This window comes from Marmota marmota, unplaced genomic scaffold (genome assembly GCF_001458135.2).
Source record: "Marmota marmota marmota unplaced genomic scaffold, marMar, whole genome shotgun sequence".
Lineage (NCBI taxonomy): Eukaryota > Metazoa > Chordata > Mammalia > Rodentia > Sciuridae > Marmota > Marmota marmota.
Window position 1 is genome coordinate 30,965,341 of NW_025999932.1, and position 25,490 is coordinate 30,990,830.

Below are 25,490 nucleotides of genomic sequence, written 5' to 3' on the forward strand. Positions count from 1 at the left end.
CGACGGGGTGTCCAGTCTGGTGGGGCTAGGTGGTGGTGAGGGGCAATGTGTTCAGAGATAACAGTTCTGTGGCATGCTATGTTGTGTCTGGCAGCTATCTCCAGACCCTGTGTAGTATCCCCAGGTGTAGGCTGCTGCATGTGGTGGACTATGGCAGTGGTTGCAATTTCCCAAGATGGAGGTGACCAGGGAAACCTCCATCTTGGGAAATATTTCTGTTTGTTTTTTGTACTCTATTGTCTTCCCACTTACTTGTATCCCCAAAACCACTTTCTCTCTCTTCTCCTGCTACTAACCAACTATTTAGATTCCTCTTTCACGCTTTCAAAGATCTAATAACTTACCATTTCTGTGTATTGTGACAAAACCTTAAACATCTTAATAGCAGCTATTTGGTTTAAGATTGGTAGATGGGGGGTCCACAAGGGAGGGGCAGCCAGAGTTCCTGCATGTGGGCAGTGGCTGGGTGTCCTGTGTGGGAGCTGTGGCTGGGATTCCTGTACGGGTGCTGATGCTGGTGGCCCTGCTCGGGCACTCAGACAGAGGTCCTGCATGGGTGAGTGGCCGGGAGTTTTGCACTGCAGTGTGTGACACAGTGGCCATGATTACTGCATGGGAACAGCTGTTGGGGGTCCTCTAATCACTTGCAGAGAAACAATATTCCCACTACTTGAGTCCCAGGGTCACAGAGTGACACAGAATGCAGCAGTCCTCTACCCGCCATCTTGGATCTGAACATTTATTTTTCATAAATGGTAATTGATTATATTTTGTGATACATTTAGGTATTTTAAATTTTGAAATATATTAAATATTGCTATACTCATATTTTAATATAAAATTAAAGCTTTGAAATACATTAAATATGATTTACTAATCTACTATTTTACTGTTTTTTTATGAATTCTAAACTTTCCAATTTAAAAAATGATATATTCATGTCAATACATATTTGAATATCAAACAAAATAAAAGATATCAAACAATTATCTTTCTTTGATTATTATAAAGATCACATTTTCTTAAAAACCCTTACATGACAAATTACCTTCAGAACTTAATTACACAAAACCTTTTTCTACTTGCATATTACTTCTGTAAAAAATGATAACCATGTAACTCTTTTCTTCTTTGTACTGGCAGCTAGGAGGCTTAAAGGTAAAGCTTCAATTAGATGGGGTTTCTTGCAAAGCTTCACCTTTTATTTTTATCTTTTATGTTGTGAATGTTTTTACACCTTTATATTTAGTAAAAGTTAACTCATATTCTTCTCAGAGAGAAAAGGGTTATGAAGAAATAAACAAATAGAAGGTACTTTTTTATCTTCACAGAAATCCCTATGCAGTTGTGAGTGTAAACATTCCCAGCTTTTTAAGTGGGAACATAAAAAGTGATTTATTGAAGTTAGAAAATTAGAAAGGCAAACAGGTATTATAATACAGACTAGAGTCCCCCATTTCCAACTTCTTTGTACTATTCCTACCAATATACCATCACTTCGTTTTAGACATTTTCTAACATGCAGAAAGTATCCCAAAACAGCTCCTGTAGAACTAACATCTGAATGAGAGAAATCCCCATGATAAGATGTTTAACTAATACTGTCCCAGTGCTTGAGATAACTTCGAATGTTCCTCCATGTCAAATGTTCCTCCATTTGGTCACCAAATGGCTTACTTCTGTATAAAAGAAACAAATTTGTTTATTTTTCATTGATAATTATACTTGTTACATTATTTAAATAATCAATTTTCTACTAAGGCCAGGAAACATACCAAAAGACATAAAAATCTAGCATTTGTGTAATAATAAGGGTCATAGTATCTAATACCTGTAGTTTACTTAAAATCAGGGGACAATATTTCTAAAAAGTTCCAAAGCAGAACAACTTACAGGAAGTTACTTTATTTCTCTGCATTACATTTTAGAGTCACATAAAAATTATTTGGCTATATGAAATTTGTGTATTCTTCCTTAAAGAAAATACACATCTATAGAGATGGTTGTAGAAATACCTTTGGTATTCATTACCGGTGATACTGAATAGAATTTAGGTTTAGTGCTAGATATAGGTGAGACCATTAGCTGAAAACTATACTTACCTCTTTGGTCCAAAGAACTAGACCATTATTATGAATTAATAAATATCACAAAGTGACTTAAATCACTACATGTTTAGTGGCAGAATCTAATGATTAAATATTTACTTTCTAGAAATGATAAGAAACCTTAGAAAATTATATTGCCTTAGTCATTTTAGAGGAGTAGGAAATTAAAGATGAGATAAAGGGACTTGTCCATCCAAGATCATCTACTTCATGGCAGAATGGGGACTATAAACAAGCTGATTCATGATTGAAGACTGTTCTCATAACACCATAATATATCAGTCAAAATCTAACATGCATTTGATTTGAAATTTTGTTTAAACTGTGAATTAAAAGCTGAGCATGACATAGCCTAAAACAGCAAAATCTTTTTATAAACTCATATTTTTAGCTAACAGACAACTAGAAACCAAATATAATAGCAATGTTACTGTAGGACAGCTCGTGAATATATTATTCAAAGTGAGTATAGGGCTGAGGTTGTGGCTCAGTGGTGGAGTACTTGCCTAGCATGCATAAGGCACTGAGTTTGATTCTTAGCACTGCATATATATAAAAGGTACATCAACAACTAAAAAAAAATTAAAAAGTGAGTATAATGATGCCAAACTTGAGGTTTTCTAAGATATTTTAAAAATCACAAGTATTTCTATTAGATATTTCAGGGTTACTAGAGAAAAATGCATTCATGCAGACAAAGGAATAAACTTCTGGAAGAAGAGCTAAAGAGAAGTTTGGAAGCTCTTTCTTATCTATTCATTCCTGAAAAATGTATCGAACATTAACTTCACCAGTTGAATAGTACAGATGGAAAAAAAGAAGGAAGAAATAGAAATCCACCCAGTTCCGGAATTATGGATTGAGTTTTGGAAGGTGGTTAGATTTTATAATCTTTTTTACTGGTCCTTTCTTGGCATTCACTGTCTTCTGATGAACTGGATTGTATCTCCCCCTGAAATAAAATATACATTGATCATGATTTTTCAGTCACCAATATATATAACAAAAACATTATGTGCCACACATGCAGAACTGTACATTGCACCTTGTTCCATCTTTCACATGGAAATCTTCCTATGCATATTTTTGCTTAAAGTACAATTTTAGAGAGTTATATATTATACCACATCATCTCACCACAGCTAAAGAGGCAGCCAACTCCAGGGTAGATTCACCAAACACTTGGAAGAAGCCCTTCAAGTGCTCTAATATGGAAAGTTCTAACGAGAAATGAGATGCATCTTTTTTATATTTACCCTGATAATTGAATTGAAGCTAAGGAAATAGAAATACAGATGCTATAAAATAGAACAGGGATAGTAAAGCAGTAAGTATCTATGAATTTGTGTCCTTAAATTTTCATAGGATCCTTTTATCCCTTTGTATATAAAACTAATCTTGCTTATATTCTTATTTGAGACAGTAAGAGGGCACTTTTATCTCCTGCAATATGCTTTTAACATACAAATTAGAGACCAATGTCAGCAAAAATGACAGAACCTGTTGGTTTCCTCCTCACAAAGGAGAAAATTCTCTCTTCCATAAAAGCAATAACAAACTCAAAAATGTTGAGAAGCAATTTTCTTAGAAGTCTGGGGTATTAAACAACAAGCAACAACAAAAACAGTGGAAATTCAGTAAGAACTCTGAGATATGTAGCTTTTCTTTAACTTACCCCATTCCTATCTTCTGCCCCTCACCTCTTACCTCCCTGAATAACTCTGTAGTAGCCTTGAAAATAAATATCCCTCAACTATAGTGAAAACCAACAGTCTGAAAGACACCATAGGAGGCAAACAGAATGAAGTTGTAAATCCTTTAAAGCCTAATTATGTGTTCCCAGAGAATTTTCATTATTTAAAGTCTAATGATTACCCAATTATAAGGCTATTTTTATTTGACCCGACTTGGAGATGATCCAATGTAAAAAGCTTTGTCAGTTGGGCATTTGTTGGAACTATTAGAAACCATTATTTAACTTTATATTGCTTGAGTCAGTAAATAGCAATAAATAAAAGGGGCAAAAAAAAAATAACAAGGAAACTTAAAAAGAAAAGCAGGGGAGTAAGCATTAATAAACTGTGATAGTTTTGGAATCTAGAAGTCCATACTCAAGTGTCTTACGTACATGCGCAGGATTGTGTGCCTTCTCAGGAAAGATATGAGAAGGCCCTTAGGTGTTGCCTCTGGTTGACCTTGAGTCTCTATGCACAAGCAGAAAATGAAGGCTAAGGTAGAGTTCTAATTTTCCTGGATGAGTATTAAAGATATACCAAAACATACACATGCAGAAGAGTTCAACAGCAGACTAGAGGTAGAAGAGCCAATGAAGTTGAAGATAGATCAATTAGGGTTGTTCATTTTGAGCAGGACAATAAAGAATAAGAAAAATGAAGAGGGCTTCATAAATCTATGGAATACAATCATATGTACTAACAAATGTATAATGGGTATACCTGAAGGAGAGGGGAGAGAAAACATGGCAGAAAGAATACTTGAAAAATAATAACTGAAAATTTCCCAAGTGTGATGAAAAACATTGATCTAAGAAATTCAATAAATTTCAAGAAGAATAAATTCAAAAAGATCTACATTCAGACATATCAAAGTCAGGCTATTAAAAGACAAAGAGAAAATCTTGAAAGCAGCTTAGAGAAGTAATTCTGTATGTACAAAAAATCCTCAATAAAATCAGCAGTGAGTCCTCATCAAAAAACCATGGTCTACTTGAAGGCAGTGGGATGAAATATCCAAAGGGCTGAGGAAAAAAGACTGCTAAGACTTCAAATGCAACAAAAAATATCAATCTAAAATAAAAAAGAAATTAAAATAATCCCAGAAAAACAAAAACTAAAGGAGTTCTTCCTTAGCAAACCTGCCCTACAAGAAATGGTAAAGGGAGTCTTCCAAGTTGAACGCTAGAAAGTAATGCAAATTCACATGAAGAATAAAGAGACCCACTAAAAGTAGTTACATAGGGAAACATAATAAAAGATAGTAAAAATGTATTTTTGTTTATAGTTACTTTAAGTCTTCTAACTGATTAAAAATAACTCACTCCTAAAAATGACTGTGTGAATGGGAAGAAAATCTTTACCACCTGGTACGATGATACCACAAAGCATTAATATTCAGGATATACAAAGAACTCAAAAACTTAACACCAAAAAACAAATGACCCAAAGGAACTGAACAGACACTTCATAGAATAAGATGTATGAATGATCAACAAACATGTGAAAAAATGTTCAACATCTATAGCAATTAGGGAAATGCAAGTTAAAACTACACTGAGATTCTATCTCAATCCAGTAAGAATGGCAACTATCAAGAATAAGGGTAACAATAAATGTTGATGACAATATGGGGGAAAAGGTTTACTCATACATTGCTGGTGGGACTGCATATTGGTGCAACCACTTTGGAAAGCAGTATGAAGATTCCTCAGAAAACTTTGAATGAAACCACCATTTGACCCAGTTTACTCACTCCTCAAAATATACCCAAAGGACTTAAAATCAGCATACTACAGTGACACAGCCACATCAATATTTACAATAGCTTAAGTAACAATAGCTAAGTTATAGAACCAACCTAGATGCCTGTCCTTCAACAGATGAATAGATAAAGAAAATGTGATATATATGTACAGTGAAATATTACTCATCCATAAAGAAGAATAAATTATAGCATTTTCTGATAAATGGATGGATCTGGAGACTATCATGCTAAGCAAAATAAGCCAATCTCCAAAAACAAAGGCTGAATGTTCTCTCTGATATATGGATGCTAACAAAACAATAAGGGGAGGCAGATAGAAGTTCATTGGATTAGACAAAAAGAAAGGAAGGGAAGGGAGAGAGGATAGGAATAGGAAAGACAAAATGAATCAGACATAACTTTCCTGTGTTTACATATGAATACATGACTAGTGAAACTCTACATCATGTACAACAAGAATGGGATCCTAAGTTATACTCCATGTATGTCTAATATGTCAAAATACACTCTACTGTCATGTATATCTAAACAGAACAAACAAAATTTAAAAAACTGAAAAACAATACTTAGAAATCTGTGGATGGAAGAAGGAAACAAGATGCAAAAGGAAGTGATTTGTACAACAACAGCACAAAGGAGGAGGGAATTGAGCGTAGGACAATTTTGGAATCAAGCTGTTTTTAATCTCAAGTAGATTGCTAACTAAGATATTAATTATAATCACCAGGGCAACCACTGAGACCAGGACCAGATGGCTTCACTGATTTTACAAATATACAAAATCAATCCTTTGCTAATTCTTTATAAAAATCAAAAAGAAGAGAATATTCCCTAATTTTTTTTCTATGAGGCAAACACTAGATTTATGTTTTTGCTTTTGCTTGCTTTGGATTTGGTCTGTTCTTTTCGACATTTTTTTTCCAATACAGACATTTATAAGTATAAATTTTCTTATAAGCACTAAGCTTGAAAATGGCATCTATTGACAGAAATCTATGACCAATATAATTTTTAAAGATTTAAAACTTTCCCTTTAAGACCAGGAACAATTTAAAGATATTTACTATTATTGCTTCTATTCAATATTGTATGGGAGGTACTAGCCTGGTCAATTAAGCAAGAAAAATAAATAAAAGATATCCAATGTAAAAAGAAAATACAAATCAAAATCATAAGATATTACTTCACATATAGGAGAGTTAAAAATTTTTTGTAATGTTTTGAGCAACCAATAAAAAAATTTTTTTAAAAAAAGAGTTTTTTTAAATGGCAAGTGTTAGTAAGAATGTGGAGAAACTGGAACCCTAAAATACATTCATATTACATGGGAATATAAACAGTATAGTTACTCTAGAAAACAGTTTAGCAGTCCCTTAAAAAGATAAACAGACTGGAGTTGATTTAGCAATTGCATTCCTAGGCATATACCCAGGATAAACATATACATACAAAACTTCTGCAGAAAATTCACTGCAGCATTATTCATAATGCTGAAAAGGTGTAAATAACCCAAATGTCCATTAACTGATGAAGGATAAACAAAATGTGATATGCCGATACCTGGAATATTATTCAATCACAAAAAAGAATAAAATACTGATACATCCTACAATGTAGATGAATCTATAAGCAATTATTCTAAGTGACATACCATTAAACACACAAGCCACATGTTCCATGCTTTCATTTATATGACATAACAAGAATAGAAAAATCCATAGAAGCAAAGAAGACTATTAATTAAGAAAGGTTTGTGGGATGGATGGATAAATATTCCTTTTGGGAGATGAAAATGTTCTAAAAGTAGTTAATGATGACAGTTGCACAACTCTGTAAATATACTAAAAATCATTGAGCTGTATTGTTTCATAAATTGTTTCAGTTATATATAAATATGTGAGCACACTAGTCATAATATGGTATCAACCATGATCAACAAAAGTTGGAGGCAAAAGTTGATTTTTCTATCTGCTCCAAAACCAGTGCAAATTTTCAATTACCACCTTGCATTTTCACTTTTTAAAAAATATCATATAATATTAGTTACATAAATATTTTCACTGTTATTTTGGTTTGGGGACTTCCGTAAGATATCTTGTAGATATATTTTCTCTCAATTTTTCTCTTTTAAGATAATTTTAAATAATTATAAAGGATCCCTAGTCATATTGAGAATACTAGGAGTATAAATACAAATCATCCATAATCCCATTATACTATTTTGTATTATAATTTTTATTTACTATTATATGTTAGCATTTTCTTTGACAGTTACATATTCTAGAATCTAATTTTTCAACTTTATATAATACCATAGTTTTTTTAAAAAAATTATTCCCTTAATGTTGGATATGTTAGTTTTCTTAACTGTAGCTGTTTTCCTTCTCAAAAGGACATTTCTTTAATAATCTTTCTCTTAATGAATCCTAAAATTAATTTCCCTTAAGTTCTTTTATTCCAGGGCATTACGGAGTGCTTTGTTATTTTCTTCCTCTAGGGCCTTTAATCACTCTAAAAAATTTTCATAAGCAGGAAAAAAAATGAGGCAGCACACTAAAGAAAAGAAATAAACTTTATAGTTTACTGCTTTTTAAGAACCACTGCTTTGGTTTCAGTTTTATGCTGCTTACTTGAAGAAATACATGCCAAGGGTCATAGTCAAAGTTACATGTTAGTTTGTCTAGGATATTTTGGGATCATCCAAACCTAATCCCCAAAAGAATACTTACTTATTTATCTTTAAAAAGCCTTATTTTCAAATCTATATATATAAGTATCTCTAGAATAAATCTTTCAACAGTAACAAAGATATCTTAATGATTTGTGGCTGTGGTTTCACACAGTAGGGATATAAGAGCTAGTATATTCCATCAGGCACTATTCCTCTTTGATAGAGTTTTAAAATAGAATTTCACATTAGTTTGTTATTTCCTAATGTCCTAATTTGCTCTGGATATTAGAAACACTTAATAAGTCAGTATTTTAACATTAGCACTGCTATATTTTTGATGTTTATTGGTATTGGTGGGACTGTAAATTGGTGCAGCCAATATGGAAAGCAGTATGGAGATTCCTTGGAAAACTGGGAATGCAACTACCATTTGACCCAGCTATCCCTGTCCTCGGTCTATACTCAAAGGACTTAAAAACAGAATATTACAGGGACACAGCCACATCAATGTTTATTGCAGCACAATTCACAACAGCTAAACTGTGGAACCAACCTAGATGCCCTTCAGTAGATGAATGGATAAAAAATGTGGCATATATACACAATGGAATATTACTCAGCAATAAAAGAAAATAAAGTCATGGCATTTGCAGGTAAATGGATGACACTGGAAAAGATAATCCTCAGTGAAGTTAGCCAATCCCCCCAAAAAACAAATGCCGAATGTTTTCTCTGATATAAGGAGGCTGATTCATAGTAGGGTAGGGAGGGGGAGCATGGGAGGAATAGATGAACACTAGATAGGGCAGAGGGGTAGGAGGAGAAGGGAGGGGGAAAGGGGTTAGCAAGGATGGTGGAATGTGATGGACATCATTATCCAAAGTACATGTATGAAGACACGAATTGGTGTGAACATTCTTTATATACAACCAGAGATATGGAAAATTGTGCTGTATGTGTAATAAGAATTGTAATGCATTCGCTGTCATTTATTTTTAAAAAATCAATTAAAAATTTAATAAATAAATAAATAAATAATTTTTAAGAACTGCATCTATATTTCAGTGACCACTGCAAATGACCATACTTCCTCACTAAAAAGGTAAGGGCTGATACTTCAATTCTGTTTATACTGTTACTAATGGTGTAGTTTTAAGCTTTCATTGGATACTGCATTGTTTTAGTTTAAAAAATAAGTTCTTCCCATGTTTAAAAGCTAAAAATGTTTCTGGGAATTTTTAAAAAAAGTGTAAAAATAGTGAACAGAGATCACAAACTTTTTAAGTTCTCTTACCATCTGCTATTTTATACTGTTGCTATAAAATCTAGAAGTTCCACTTCCAAAATGTAATGGACACCCGTTTTGTCATTACCATTCACAAGCAAATATAATTAATTAGAAAGAAAACATATAATTAGACTTACGTTTTCACTAGATTCTCTTTCATTCTAGGCAGTTGATCCATCTGTTGCCTTTTAGAAACTTGATGTGTGCCAGAGACCTGAAATACAAAAAAACTGAGTGTTTATCCTCTTCTTTCATGCTGAATTTCAGAGGGAAGAAAAAATAGTCAATTATCTAACTCCTTTACCACCAGGTCCTTTAGTAGCATGTGTAAGAGAAGCTGAATAATAATGGGAAATTCTGACTTCCAGTATAAACAAGCGTCTAAAGATTCTGGAAATACCCCTATCTCATCCCCAGAGACCACATAGAGAAATATCCACATAGATAAATCATTACAAGTAAACATAAAAGTATATAAACATATACTCTGTCTTTATGATAGATAAGACAATAGAAACATAGATATGGTACAGCAGAGACAGAAAGACAAGTTAATATATTCATTTCTGTCTATTTTGAAATTCATCCATTATACAAAAGTGGTGACTTTCTGTGAATGGTTGTAAATATAATCTTCCATTCAGGAACAACTGAAATTGATAAACTTAGAGATGGCAATTGAAGTCACTAAAAAAATGAGATTATACAGTAAGAGTAATACAGAGAAGTAAAAGACACAATAATATAAAGCTGAAAGCAACTTTTAGGGGATGGGAGACTCATTGAAGATATGGCCATCATTTAAACATCAGGAAAACCCAAGAAAAAAAAAATGTCATGCAAGTCAACTGTGTGTATTGGGGCTAGGGCATGTATTCAAAGACGTGTGCAGAGACTGCTAATACCTCAGGTTTGAAGAAGAGTCTTTGTATGTAGCTATGAAATGATAAACGGGGGCCACAGTGTTGGGATCAGAAGAGAGATGAAAAGAGATTGAGGGGTATACTCAAAGCAAAGGCAGTGAGTATACCCACTCTTTCATGAAATTTGGCTGAGAAAAAGAAATCTATGGTGGTAGTTTTATGAGGAAAGTTGGAATAAAATAAAAATTTTGGGGTTGTTATTTTGGTGGAAGAGTTAAGCATATTGCAAGCAAAGGATAAGCCATAGTCAGTAAAAGAGAAAATAAGAGGAAATTGAGTCCTAGAGGCAGCAGACAGACTTGGGAAGAAGACTGGAATCCTTTTCTTTAAGACAAGAGGGGAAAACATGAGTGGTAGATAAAGGTGTGTATAAATCTGAAGGTAAAAAAAACAACTAGATTTTACATCTGATAGACCCCCAACTCCCTCTGCCTTGCCCCCTTGCCATCTCTCTTTTTTGATCTAAGATATTAGATCATATGCTAAGAGTGACAGGTTTGAGTGTATTGTACTGGAATTCATTCATTCCTTTATTCATGTAGCAAATGTATTGAGCATCTACCATGTGTCACCACCACATTATGGACCAGGAACAAAGACAAATAAGTCACATTTCTATTGAGGAAATAGCAAAACAAATAGAAGATTACAATTAAGGTCCTTGATTAAAGGTTTGCATGGGTGCTTTGTGAGCTTACAGCTTGTGAGATGCAATTAACTCAGGCTATAGGGGACACATGTAGAATAGTAACCAGTTAAGAACTAGAGAAAGGATATTCTACCTAGAAGGAACAGCAAGAACCTCAGCTAAAAAGCAGCATGATAGATGCAGGAATTGCAAATAGCATTTGGTCTAGATGCAGCACAGATGTTAGCAGGGAAAAGGCTAAGACAGGCACTGCCATGTTGGGAGAGGACTTTGTTGACAACACCAAGGAGCTCTGCTATGATCTTTTGGGCAAAGCAAACAGAAAGTATTATAAAAGGAAATTATGCCATGATAACTGTATTTTAGATTGATCACTTAGGCAACAGAGAAGAAAAATGGGTGTGACAGAGACAAGACTTTGCTTGATTTTAAAATGAACAATAACAAAATAGAGTTTTCCAAAAAGGCAACGGAAATGCAGGGACAGTCTGGAACCTATGTCATGAGAGATAACTAAGATAACAATATTTAGTTCAAAAGCAAAACAAATCAAACAAAGAAACAAACAAAATCTATAGGAAAATGAAGACTTGTTTCTAAATCTTTGAAAAGCCATCACTTTGGAGTGTGGACTTGTTCTGTATTGTTCAGAGGATGAAAAATCAGTGAATTTTAAGGAAGTTTCAGGGAAGGAGAATAAGAAGTACTATCTCATGTGTTTTAAGAACAAGTCTATGAGTTAGAACTGCCTGATGATGAATTTAGAACCACCTCAGATTCCCTGTTAGTAAACCAAAATCAATATATTCAATAATCACTCAGACCCACTGCAAAATTCAGTGTTTATGGGAAACTTAAATTTAAATTTATCAGGTATTGCAACAAGCTGTAGTCAGTTTTACCACTTGATTTTTCAGAGATGCAATGTACCTGTGTATTCTTAAAAAGTAATACCTATGGGCTAGGGATGTGGCTCAAGCGGTAACGCGCTCGCCTAGCATGCACGGGGCGCTGGGTTCGATCCTCAGCACCACATAAAAATAAAATAAAGATGTTGTGTCCACTGAAAACTGAAAAATAAATATTAAAAAAATCTCTCTCGGGGCCAGGGATGTGGCTCAAGCGGTAGCGCGCTCGCCTGGCATGCGTGCGGCCCGGGTTCGATCCTCAGCACCATATACAAACAAAAATGTTGTGTCCACCGAAAACTAAATATTAAAAAATTCTCTCTCTTTCTCTCTCTCTCTCTCTTTAAAAAATCTCTCTCTCTCTAAAAAAAAAGTAATACCTATACTGTGCATACATTGTGCAAATTAGAATAATTCTGAGATGGGGCAATTCAGTTTCAGTCAAAACAGTGGTTTGAGAGTGAGACAAAGCCTCAGATATAGTTGCAGAAGTATAAAAAGCAGATTCAGCAAATAGCTCTAGTTATCTACCAAAGAATCAATTATTTATGTATTCAGCATGGAAAGAACTGCAAATCATCCATTAACCTTTCCAGTCACTGCAGTATCCTCATGGTCAGAACCATCTTTGACTATAAAGATTAACAATTCAGTTGAGTGAAAATCCTTATTAACATTATACTGGAGACAGGATTAACACCTTCCCTGGAAGCTGTTAAAATAGGCTTTGATTGTACATTCAGTGATCTTGTACAGTCAGAGTAGGCTTATTCCACCTAAATGATTTTTTTTTTTAAGATAAACAAAGGCAAATGAATGCTTCATGGGCAAAAGACTTTAATTTTAACCTTTTAAAAAAAACCTTCAGTGTTTTACATACCACCTTTTGTGTAAGGATTTGAACTTTTCATTATCTCCATAATTTTTATTCATAAATTTTGTACTATGTTCAGTTTGGCAAATCATTTTGAACATTGACTATTTGCCACTCTTTTTGCTCAGTGTAAAGTAACAGCAATAATGAGGCACTCTGACTGACCTCAGGAACCTATAGCTAAGTGAAGATCGGTCAAGGATCTGGAAAGCAATTTGAAATTCTGATGGTGCTGTCACTACACAATATGTAGAATATACATATGGACTAGTGTGTTCAAGAAAGAAAAAAACAGGAAAATAAGAACCTATAATGCGCCAGGTACTATACTTAGCACTTCATATATACCATGTCTCTAAGCACTCACAGAACCCTGAGACTGATACTGACATCATAAAGATTCTCCCTTTCTACAGGTGAGGAAAGAAGTGGTCATACAGCAGTTAAGTGCAGAGCTGGGATTCAAACCCAAATTTGCAATGGCTCCACTCTCTGTGGTCTTTTCATCATGTGGAGGCCTCATGAAGGAGGTGGTGTTTGTGCTATACCTTGAAGGAGATGGAATTAGCATGTAAGAGAAAAAGAATATTCCATGCAGGGTATAGAGTCAGATGAAAGGCACATGGGTACCCGTACCTTTGGAGGAAGCAGTGCTTCCAACCCATTGTCAAGATCCATGAAGTTTAAGTTGATTGTCCATTTTATGGATGAGAGACTACAAGCACTGATTCTACCTTAGCTCCATTTCCTGCTTAAGCTTGGTGAACACTATAAGTCCAAGTTTCCTTTTACCCACCATTTTGCTGACTTTTATTCTCATATTTTACTATTCATCCCATTTTTGGCTCCAATTCCCAAACCTAAATCTCTTCCTCTGAATCCTTTCTTGATCCCTCTAGATACTCTAGATTTGATGAGCAGGTTACCTTTTGGATCAAGCTCACCCTCAAGGTACTCTACCTCATTGTCTAACTGCTGTGCTTTGAGGATCCCAACCATTTTTGTTACTCCCATAACTATCACTGTCTTCAGAATTATAGCCTATCTTTTCTTTTAACCTTACTTATCCTCCCTGATGTATTTCATTCATTCGCATGACTTCTCTTACTATCTATATGATAGTAATTTCCAAATCTATCTCTAAAGTTTAACATTTTCCTGAGATTCCCATATCCAATTACTCTTTGGACTCTTCTGTTTGGATAACATACTTTTAAAACTGAACTCATATCCTAATCTTAAAATATATGCCAAAATAAAGGTAATATAGCTTAAATATTTAAATATTAAATAATAAGCCACGTAAGTATTAAATGATGCTGTAAACATTATGAAACATTGAGTTGAAGATTATCTTTTAAACTATGACATAAGAAACCATAAATAAAAGAGCTCTGGCAATATAAAAATGCTCTAAAATTCCAACAATATCATAAATAAAACTGAAAGACAAATGAAAAGCTGAAAATATGTGCAAGATAATGTATTGATAATTTTCCTGTCTTATATTTCTATGAATAGCAATACTGTGTCTACAATTATGAAGTGATAGCTAAAGGATAGTAGCTTATCTGTTTGAATTCTAGTGATCATGGATCAAACTAAAAGGATAACTAAGGAAGCAGATATGCAAGATAATCTCTTAATTAGGGAGACTGTTTTCTCTCTTTATAAATTATGTATTTCCCTTTCCATCTTCCATATTTAGAAACTCGGTAACATTTCCCCATAATTTCAACAACTGTTTATCTAACCAAACACACACACAAATTATAGAAAAATAAAATACATAACTTAGGAGAAGGGAAAGCCTTAGAATTTGAAAGTAAAAGAAAAAAATTACCTGAGACATTTCAGATATGTATTTACAGCGTTCATTGTTGATCTTGTGGTAAGCCTATGTAGAATATACAAATGTAAAGAATCCAACATAAGAGAAGATTAGCAAGAAAATTGCCAAGTTAGGGTTCATATCTCCTGCTTTTTTGTTAAAACTGTAGGAAATGGTTTTGTACCATTTTATGAAAATGATATAGTAGGTTTGTAGATAACCCTAGAAATAAAGGCAGCTTCAAATGAATTGTTTAGTAGAATAAAAACAAACCTTTGATTCTTGTTCCAGTTTAAGTGCATAGTCTTTCACTTGATTTTCAAGACTTCTTTTTTCTTTTTCTAGTTGTTTAAGTAATATATTTAAGGATTCCTGAAAGTATAAATAGTAAATTTTATATGTACTCATATCCTAAGATCCAACAATAGAAATGACAACCAAATTCTTCACCAATGAATGCCTTCTATACCTAATATTCTGTGATCTTATAATTCCAGTAATAGCAATAAAATAATCAAAATATTTGTTGAGCTCTAACACTTGTATTATATATGTATTATATATCACATGTATTATACTAAGTTCCTTCCCTAGATTATTTCACTTAATCCTTATTACAATACTTGAGATGCCTAATGTTTGTTTCCACTTTACTGTTTAGAAAACTGTGTCTTTTAGAGTTTATATAACTGGCTCAGAGACATAAAGCTCATCAATGATAGAGCTAAAATTAGAATTCAGATAAAATGACTCCAAAGGCCAGACATGCTGAAAAATTATTTGTATTAACAATAGGAGGTAGTCATACTATTACTACCATTGTAACAAAAGAGGTACATGTAAAGACACTTAAATACTATATCCTATATAATTTAAGTCCATTTTTACATGCTGGTGAAAACTAGAGAACAAGAGAGAAACGTTCTTTATATAGAAAGAAAAGTTTAAGGTTTCTCTTTCATAAAAGGACAAAATGGGATACATTATTTTGATTCACATCAATAACTATATATATATATATATATATATATATATATATTATACATACACACATAATTATAAATTGTTGGAGAACTGCACAACTAAAATGCATAATTTATATCTGCCAACCAGAGTTACCCTAATTTCCTAGTGTGAAATAAATATTAAAAACCTTTTTGTAAAAGCTTCAGCTCAGAAGTAGAGTGTCTGGACTGAGGTCTTAGTTTCCAGAACTGTTCTACTCTGTAATAATCTCCCAATTGCTCTGGTTTTCAACCTTATTGCCTTTTCTACCACTCTTCTTCTCTCCTTTGGCTTAATAATCTTGTTTTCCCATCATCCCTCCTACCTCTCTCTCATCAACGTTTACCTCACAAAATCAAGAAATTTCTTTTCTAAATTCTACTTTCCCTAATAGATTCCTATCCTATCTATTTTGATTTTTCAGAAAGGACAGATGTGAACAGTTTCCTGGGTACCACATGTAGAAATATGGGAAAATATTAAGAGAGTTTTACAATCTTCTGCCTGACTATCATGTTACTGGGGGCAGAAATCTGTACAGAGCTGATAACTGAAGGCAAAGAGCTCTGGGGAAGAGGAATGTGGCAGGTCCTACCAAAGTGGATATAAAGGTGAAATTTCTTGTGTATTATATATTACACAATAATCCTTACCAGAAAGCATCACCACAGATGAGGTATTAAACTAAATGGGCCAAATATTTGGCCAAGAGATATTTTCTAACTCTGTCCTTGGTCAGCCAACAGTGAGCTGATGAACAGAGTAACCATAGTGACTGAGATGGGGACTTTGCACTGTTTGGCCCAACAGCATGGGTTCCTTCTCACTAAGGGTAAGCTAATACTGCTGCTGATCAATGTTGGAAATGCTAGCAAGAGATACCAACATGAGCCCTGTAAGGGGCACTATCCCTCAATGAGATCAACCATCCACTTGGTGGCAAATTGATTATATAAAAGGGCTTCTTATCCATTCATCCTGATGTATGTTTCTGATATAGTTTTACCTTCCTTTCCTATCCACAGTGCCTTAGCCAGCCATATACTTTGTTAATCTATCAGTTCTGAGATGGAAAGAGATTATTTTTACCAAAAAGTCTTTAGGCAAGATACCAAAATTACCACCCTTTTTCAGGAAGGATTGACTAATCAGTGTCAAAGACTGGTGGCCTAGCTTAATTATATGTGACTTGAAAGTAGGATGGCTGAGCACAAGGCTGAACCACTGTAGCAAAGAGCAAAGTTAGTCAACACTGCTAGTAGAAGGCAAGCTGGTTTCTTTTTTCTTTTCTTTTTTGCTCCTTTATTTTTGATTGGTACTTTCTACATATATATGTAGAAAAGTAAAATTCCCTCTGGTACATTTATATATGCATATAACATAATTTTATTAAATTCATTCCATATTTCCTCCCCTTTCTCATTCTTCTTCCCTCTCATTCTCTACCTTCTTGATCTTTCCTACATAATTGATATCCAAGCCTCACCTCCAGCTCCTTCTTTCCCTTATTTTTCTCTAGCTTCCACAAGAGAAACATTTGACCCTTGATTTTCTGAGTCTTGCTAATTTTGCAAAGTGTGATGTTCTCCATTTCTATCTATTTACTGGCAAATGCTATTATTTCATTCTTCTTATGGCTAGTAAAACTTCACTGTATATATGTAACACATTTTCTCCATCCATTCATCTATTCATAGACATCTGGACTGATTCTATAAATTGGCTCTTGTGAATTGTGCTGCTATAAATATGGAAGTGGCTATATCACTACAGTATGTTGATTTTAGTTCTTTTAGATAAATACCAAGAAATGGGATAGCTAGGTCATATGGTGGTTCCATTCCAAGTTCTTTGAGGCATATTCACACTGCTTTCCATAGTTGTACTAATTTACAGTTCCACCAACAATATATGGGTGTATCTTTTCCCCACGTCCTCACCAGCGTTTGTTATTTGTATTCTTGATAATTGCCATTCTGACTGATGTGAGATGAAATCTTTGTGTAGTTTTGATTAGCATTTGATTGCTAAAAATGTTGAACATCTTTCCATATACTTGTTGGCTGTTTTGTTTCTTCTTTTGTTCATTTACTGATTGGGTCATTTGGGTTTTTGGTGTTAAGTTTCCTGAGATCTTAATATGTTCTGAATATTAATTCCCTGTCAGAAGAACAAGTGGCAAAGTCTTTTTCTCCCCATTCTGTAGGCTCTCTCTTCAAGCTCAATCCTTTGCTCTGCAGAAATGTTTTTAATTTGATGGCATGCCACATATTCTTGGTTTTGTTTCAAGAGTCTTGTTGAGGATATTGGTGGCTGCACATATATGATGGAATGTTGACCCTATGTTTTCTTCTAGCAGTTGCAAAGTTTCTGGTCTAATGTACAAGTCTTTGATCCATTTTGATTTGACTTTCATGCAGGGTAAGAGATAGGGATATAATTTCATTCTTCCACATATATTTATATATGCAGATATATCCAATTTTTTGAGTACCATCTGTTAAAATGCCAGTCTTTTCTTCAACGTGTATTTTTGGTACTTTTGTCAAGTATCAGATGACTGTAAGTATGTGCATTTCTCTCTGTCTTCTATTCCAGTGGTCTTAATTTATATTTTGATGCCAATGCCATGCTGGTTTGCTTTTACAGCTCTGTAGCATAGTTTAAGATCAGGTATCATGATACCACCTGCATCACCCTTCTTGCTCAGAATTACTTTGGTTATTCTGGGTCTCTTATTCTTCCAAATAAATTTAAGGACTATTTTTTCTAGTTTTGCAAGGAATGTTATCAGTATTTTGATGGGGATTGCACTGAATATGTACATTGCTTTTGATAGTATGGCCACTGTGACAATATTAATTCTGCCTATCCAAGAACATGGGAGATCTTCCCATCTTCTGAGGTCTTCTTTAATTTCTTTCTTCAGTGTTCTATAGTATTCATTGTAGAAATATTTCACCTCCTTGGTTAGATTAATTCCCAATATTTTATTTTTTATAGGTTATTGCAAAAGGGATGGTTTTCCTGATTTCTTTCTCAGCTAAGTTGCTGTCATAATATAAGAATGCTATTGATTTGAATGTTGATCATGTATCCTGCTACTCGCTGAATTCATTTATCAGTTCTAGAAGTCTTCTGGTGGAATTCTTGGGGTTTTCTAGATATCCATGACATAAGCAAACAGAGACAGTTGGGATTTCTTCTTTTTCTATTTTATCTATATCCCTTTAATTTCCTTCTATTTCCTGATTGCTCTGGCTAGAGTTTCAAGAATTATATTGAATAGAAGTGATGAAAGTAGACATCCTTGTCTTGATCCTGACTTTATTTTTTATTTTTTTTAAAGAGAGAGAGAGAGAGAGAGAGAGAGAGAGAGAGAGAGAGAGAATTTTTTAATATTTATTTTTTAGTTATCGGTGGACACAACATCTTTGTTTGTATGTGGTGCTGAGGATCGAACCCGGGCCACACGCATGCCAGGCGAGCGCGCTACCGCTTGAGCCACATCCCCAGCCCCTTGATCCTGACTTTAAAGGGAAAGCTTTAAGTTTTTTCTTAGTTTAGTATGATACTGGCTTTGGGTTTGTCATGTACAACCTTTAAAATGTTGAGATAAGTTCCTTCAATGCCAGTTTCTCCAGTGGTTTTTTTTTTTTTTTTTTAACATGAATGGGTTCTGTATTTTATCGAAGGCCTTTTCTGCATCAATTGATGCAGATGATCATATTATTCTCATATGTATTTTTTGGTACTTTTGTCAAGTATCAGATGGCTGTAAGTATGTGTTTTTAATTCTATGTAAGTAGTAAATTACATTCATTGATTTATGTATGTTGAACCAATCTTGCATTCCTGGGATGAAGCCCACTTAATTATGGTGTATTATCTTCTTGGTGTGTTTTTAAATTTGGTGTGCTAATATTAAGGATTTTTGCATCATGTCCTTCAGGGATATTGTTGTGTAATTTTATTTCCTTCATGCATCTTTGTCTCATTTGAGTACCAAACAATAATACACAGAATCAATCAATACCACAAAGAATTGTTTTTTGTTTTTTGTTTTTTTTTTTTTTGGTAAAGATAAGTATGACTGAAAAGCCCTTAGCCAAACTAACCAAAAGAGAAAAAAGACCCAAATAAAGATTAGAAAAGAAAATATCACCACAGACACTTCTGAAATCCCGAGGATCATTAGAAACTATTTTTAAAAATTATACTCCAATAAACTAGAAAATCTAGAAGACATAGACAAATTTCTAGACACATATGGCCTGGCTAAATTGAACCAGGAAGATAGAGAAAACCTAAATAGACTTATAATCAAACAATGAAATTAAAACAGCAATTAAAAACCTTCAAACAAAAAAAAGCCAAGGACCAGATGGATTCTCAGCTGAGTTCTACCAGACATTTAAAGAAGAACTAATACCAGTCTTTCTCAAATTATTCCATGAAATTGAAAGGGAGGAAACACTTCCAAATAAATTCTATGAAGCCAGTATAACACAAAACCAAAACTGAACAAAGACGCATCAAGGAAAGCTGATTTCTTTATCACTAGTTTTGTCTCCATAGCCAGACCAATGATCACAGAACTCAACATCAGAACATGCCACTGGGAGCTTTCTATTGGAACTACTGTGGTATATTTGTGACTTTAGGTAAATTTATTAGCTGGTTTTAGTCCAATAGGCCCAGGTGCTAATTCGCTCTAAGCCTGCATAGATAAGGTTGTTTAATCATCCTACACTTTTTAGTTCTTTCTTACACTCTGGGAAGACTATGACTAGGTACCCCTGATGGGAACCTTTTTGCATGTGACAACTTTTTCCAAAAAGTCCACATAGAGGAATAACTGTCCACTCTCCTGGTATTGCCCAACCCAAATCTACCATCCAAAAATGACTTTTATTTAGCTCATAGTTCTGAAAACCAGAAGTTCAAGATCAAGCAGCTGCATCTGACAAGGGCTTTGGGCTGCATCATAGCATTGTGGGAAAGTCGAAGGGCAAATGAGAGCAATTGGAAGATTAAAAACACACAAGAGGCAGCCTTATTTTAACTATCATTCCTGAAAAAAAATAAATCCCTCTTAACTACCTTATCACCCCTTAAAGGCCCTACCTTCCAAGACCACAATGGCAATTAAATTTCAACATTAATTTCAGAGGGGACAAACCATATCCAAGCTATAGCATTCACCAACATTTTAACACAGGCACACAGTATCCAGGTACCAAATTTTAATTCCCAAACTGGTAACATAATTTTCAGTAACTCCAATTATTACTTGTGTTCTTACAAATTAAATAAAATATCTTCTAGTCAAATTATCTCAACTCTTGTTGGTCATGATCTAGGTCACTAACTCTATTAAAAGAAGCATTCAAAGAAAAATGAAAGGAGCTGATTTAAATCTCTACAAAGCAAAACTGCAAAATAGTTTAGAGTTCATATCTTCCTGAAATATAGCTGAATATAGTTTTCAACAAAAACTTATTCTCTCATAGATACTTGTTAATAATTATTGGCATTTAAAAATTGTATTGAGGGTATATAGGTTGGCTGAAATGAGGCAAATTCCAGTCTCAAAATAGCATTAGTGATAAATCCCTTGGAGGTGATGATCCACCACTACGCATATTTCATTAGCATTCTTGTTAAAACATAAGCAGGTGATATTTCTCAGGTAGGCATTATTATTCTTTGAAAGTTAATTATGCACTGGCATCTTGAATGGCTTCCAGCTCCTTTCATCCAAACATAAACTTACTGTAGAAAAACAAATCCATTAAAGTTGAACATATGTAAGAAGCTAAACTGAATTATTTTATAGAAAATGAAACCCTCATGAATATATTGCCTATGTATGAAGAACTTTTGAAGGGATAATTAGTGAGTGGTAGAAGTAGTTCAAAATGCTATTCTATGGACCCTTGCTCCAAGGACTTCAGGTTAGGCTACAATAGCAATATCAATCAGTTATATAATTTGTTAAGTACATTTATAGATGTACATAGAATCCAACCCATTTAAACATTATATCATTAGTAAAATGCATCTGAATTTTTAAAAGAAGTTCACTTACAAATAACCTACTAGAATACAAATTATTTTTGTATTAAAGGTGACCTGAATGAGTTATGGTGCAAAACTGTAGGAGCTCATACTAAATGGAAGCATAAAAAACAGCAGTTAAAATGCAAGGTATGATTAAATAGAAAATTTGAAATGGAAAATAAGTGTTTCACACATTTTTAAAAGGTGTTAATCAAGGTGGGTATAACATAAAAGGTCCCCAAAATGGAAAGGGAAAAAGGACATGAAGGAAGCCAAATATTTATCATAGGCTTAAATCAGAAATGACTATTTAATGGTAGGATTAGAGCTGAAGCAATACATAAAAGGCAAATTTAGAAAACAACCTGCTAGAAAAGGCAGCTTTGGGATGATAGGCATAGGGATTGACGCACTGGGATCTACTGGAAGTTATTTAAAAAGTGACTTGATAAAAAGAATATTTAGGACCTAGAATCAAGTGGCATTCTCTATATGACAGAGGATTTTTTTGGGGGGGTGGGTGGTACTGGGGATTGAACTTGGGAGCACTTGACCACTGAGCAACATCCCCAGCCCTATTTTGAATTTTATTTAGACATAGGGTCTCACTGAGTTGCTTAGCACCTTGCTTTTGCTGAGACTGGCTTTGAACTCTTGATCCTCCTGCTTCAGCCTCCCTGGGATTACAGGCGTGGACCACTGCACTCGGCTCAGAAGGATGGTTTTTTGTTTTTGTTTTTCTAAGGTCAAATTAAGCAAATATGACCATTTTAATAAGATGTGTAAGTATGTTTATATTTATAAGAGATTTGCATCAAACCTAGCAAAATTATATTTTTTAATAAAATGAAGATATGGGTTTTCATTATCTGGAAAATTCACCTGCATGGAATAGTTCATATTGTAACTATCAGATAAAGAATGTATTACTGTATTAAAATTATAAAGATCATTCTCCAGAAAGCTATATTTCACTCCCTGACTTCAAGTAACTTATTAAACAATTATAAATAAATAATACATAGCGCTTTAATATTATAAAACTCTGCCTTATATATGATCTCATTTAATCCTTGTGGAAGTATAGAACATAGGGCCCTGTTTCAGAAACCATCCCAATCACTTTCCATCACTCCACCTGAGGTAACAGCAAAGAATCAGCTTCTCTCTACTCTTTTGGCCAAGCTACAAAAAAGCTGAATTCAATAAAAAGCTCTTCCCCTCTCTTTTATCACTTTCTTCTCTATTATTTTTTCTAATTTTTATTCTAATTTTTATATATGACAGCAGAATGCATTACAATTCATATTACACATATAGAGCACAATTTTTCATATTTCTGGTTGTATACAAAGTATATTCACACCATTTGTTTCTTTATACAGATACTTAGGGTAATGATGTTCATCTCATCAGAAGGATATTTTTTATTGATATTCTCAGTTCTAACCCTTGAGGCTTACACTTTTTAATATGCTTTCTTTGTGACTAACCTGTATCTTGCTGCTGTATATCATGATTAGATTTCTTGTCTTGTAGCCTAATTTTATAATTCATTCATTTATTCTAAAAATATTTATCAAATGCCTTCTGTGCCAGGCATTGTGCTAGGAATATGATAACCCAGACTCCATCCTTATGAAGCTGAGAATCTATAGGGGCCTCCAAAATGTGGTCTATCTTACATGTAAGTTTGAGGAGAATCTGTGTTCTGCTGCTGTTGGGTGGAATAGCCTATAATGTCACTTAGATCAAGTTGGTTGATGGTGCTTTTCAGATCAATCTCTAGTAATTTTCTGGCTGTTTGATCTATCAATTACTGATGGAGACCATTGAAGTTGTCAACTTTAATAGCAGATTTGCCTATTTTTCCTCCAGTAATTCATGAAAAATTACTACTTAAATGTCCCTACCAGCTTATAGTCCCAGCAGCTTCTGTTCCAGGTAAGCAGATCTCAAGTTTGGATTCATCTGTTTATCTAGATTTCAGGGTGGAAGTCTGCCTGTCTGAAACCTCAGTTCTCTAATGGTCCCAAGCAAAGTCATCGATTTCCAGTTTGTTCACCTTTAAAGTTTTCCTCGCTGTAATAACAGAGGACTTCTGTGGTTTACTATATGCTGGAGCTGAAAGTGAAAGTCACAAACTGTTTTTGATCCTCTTTTCTAATTAAAATGAAAGAATACTTTCTCCAAGTCTATGACTAGGACTCCTGCACCTGAAACTCTATTAATTGGCTCCACTAGTGATACCACATGTGGAAAAGCTTATGCAATTAAGACCACTAATTGGTTAAGTCTGTGGCAGCCTACAACTTTCTCCAAGATCCATCCAGTTTCTGCATGATCAGACTGGCAAATAAAACAATGAAGACGGGCACTGGTATCCTTGAATCTTTTTAAAGTTTTAATTGTGGCTAATCTCTGCTATTTTCCCTGGAATAATAAAGTGGTTTTGACTTCTATTTTGATCTCAGTGGGGGCAGGGGCAGTTTCAGAAGTTTTTACTTGGCCTTCACAACCATGATACTTTTTCTTCCATGATGAGGGGACCTAATATGATGGGTTAACTTCAACTTTCAAATATATCTATTCTGATTATGTACTTGAGGACTGAGAAAATGACCACTGCAAGGATAGGGAAGTCTGTGGGACAATGAGTCCACTGTGATTTGGACTTTAGCCATAGATTTCAACTCTGGGAATCAATGCCAACACAGACCCTGTGTTCAAACATCCTGTAAATATCTAGTTATCTTTCTTCCCCCAGTGTTATCTGTGTAAGTGGCCAGAGATCTCTTTGAGGGAAGACTGAGAATACTGTCACAATATATACTTGAATTGGTGTTTCAGGCCCAGCCCTTCTAGGATTTCAGGCCGCCTCTTTGGCCAACAATTCCTAGTTCAAGAAGTTGGTTCAGGTCCAGGGAATATGAAAACAATTGTGTTTTCTATTGCACTGACTATCCTCAACTTTCTGTTCCTCTTTTCTTTTTAAAAATTGTTATTATAGATATTGAATAACACCCTTATTAATTGGTCTAGCAGCCCGGAGAGGAAGTAGGAGGACAGTTGTTTGAGGGAGTATATGCTGCCTTACTAGGAAGAGACCTTTACAGCATTTTCCAGTATAACAAGTGCTCTAGCCCTTAGGCAGGCCACTCTACATGCCCAGGGGGTGTAAGAATTGTAGAGCCAACATCCTCAGGGGCATCTATCCAGATGTTCTGCAACAATTTTAGCATCCCTAGTTATCCCTATCAGGATTCTTCCCTTCACATAACAAAACCACCTAAGTTTAGCATCCAAATGCCTCTGGAACTGTGTAGCTAACACAATGACTCCAGTCTGCTATTCTAGTGTGTCTGCCTTTCCACTGTTGGAACAGAGGCCTCCTGAGAAGCTCCCACAGCCTCTATGGTTAGATATTACTTCTTATTAACAGTTGCTGATCTCTCATTACCCTTGTGTAGAAGTCAATGTGACTTAGGAGTAACTCCATTATTTTCCAAATGCCTGCCTTGTGGCTTCTCCCATAGTATTCCCTTCTCCCAGGACATTTTCCAAGGTCATCATTAGGAAAGTCTTTTGCAAGTAACATATCCTGAGCCAGATCCATTGGTGTCACACCTACCAATCAGGACAGATCTTCTGAAGTCAGTCAGCCAGACA

At 34.4% G+C, this 25,490-nt stretch overlaps 1 protein-coding gene across 2 annotated transcripts in view; it reads right to left on the reverse strand.

Moving 5' to 3' along the window:
* Positions 1-250: 250 nt before the first annotated feature.
* Ccdc169 (coiled-coil domain containing 169) overlaps positions 251-25,490 on the reverse strand; it is a 49,978-nt gene continuing 24,738 nt past the window's right edge. Inside the window, exons 5-8 of one of the 2 annotated variants that reach the window (XM_048800841.1) lie at positions 15,027-15,125; positions 14,766-14,819; positions 9,706-9,782; positions 251-3,060 (exon numbers count right to left, since the gene is read on the reverse strand). In XM_048800841.1, the coding sequence (XP_048656798.1) occupies positions 2,961-3,060; positions 9,706-9,782; positions 14,766-14,819; positions 15,027-15,125 (330 nt within the window). In that variant the 3' untranslated portion in view covers positions 251-2,960. The remainder of the gene's footprint in view (positions 3,061-9,705; positions 9,783-14,765; positions 14,820-15,026; positions 15,126-25,490) is intronic. The other variant, XM_048800842.1, reaches the window with a different exon arrangement.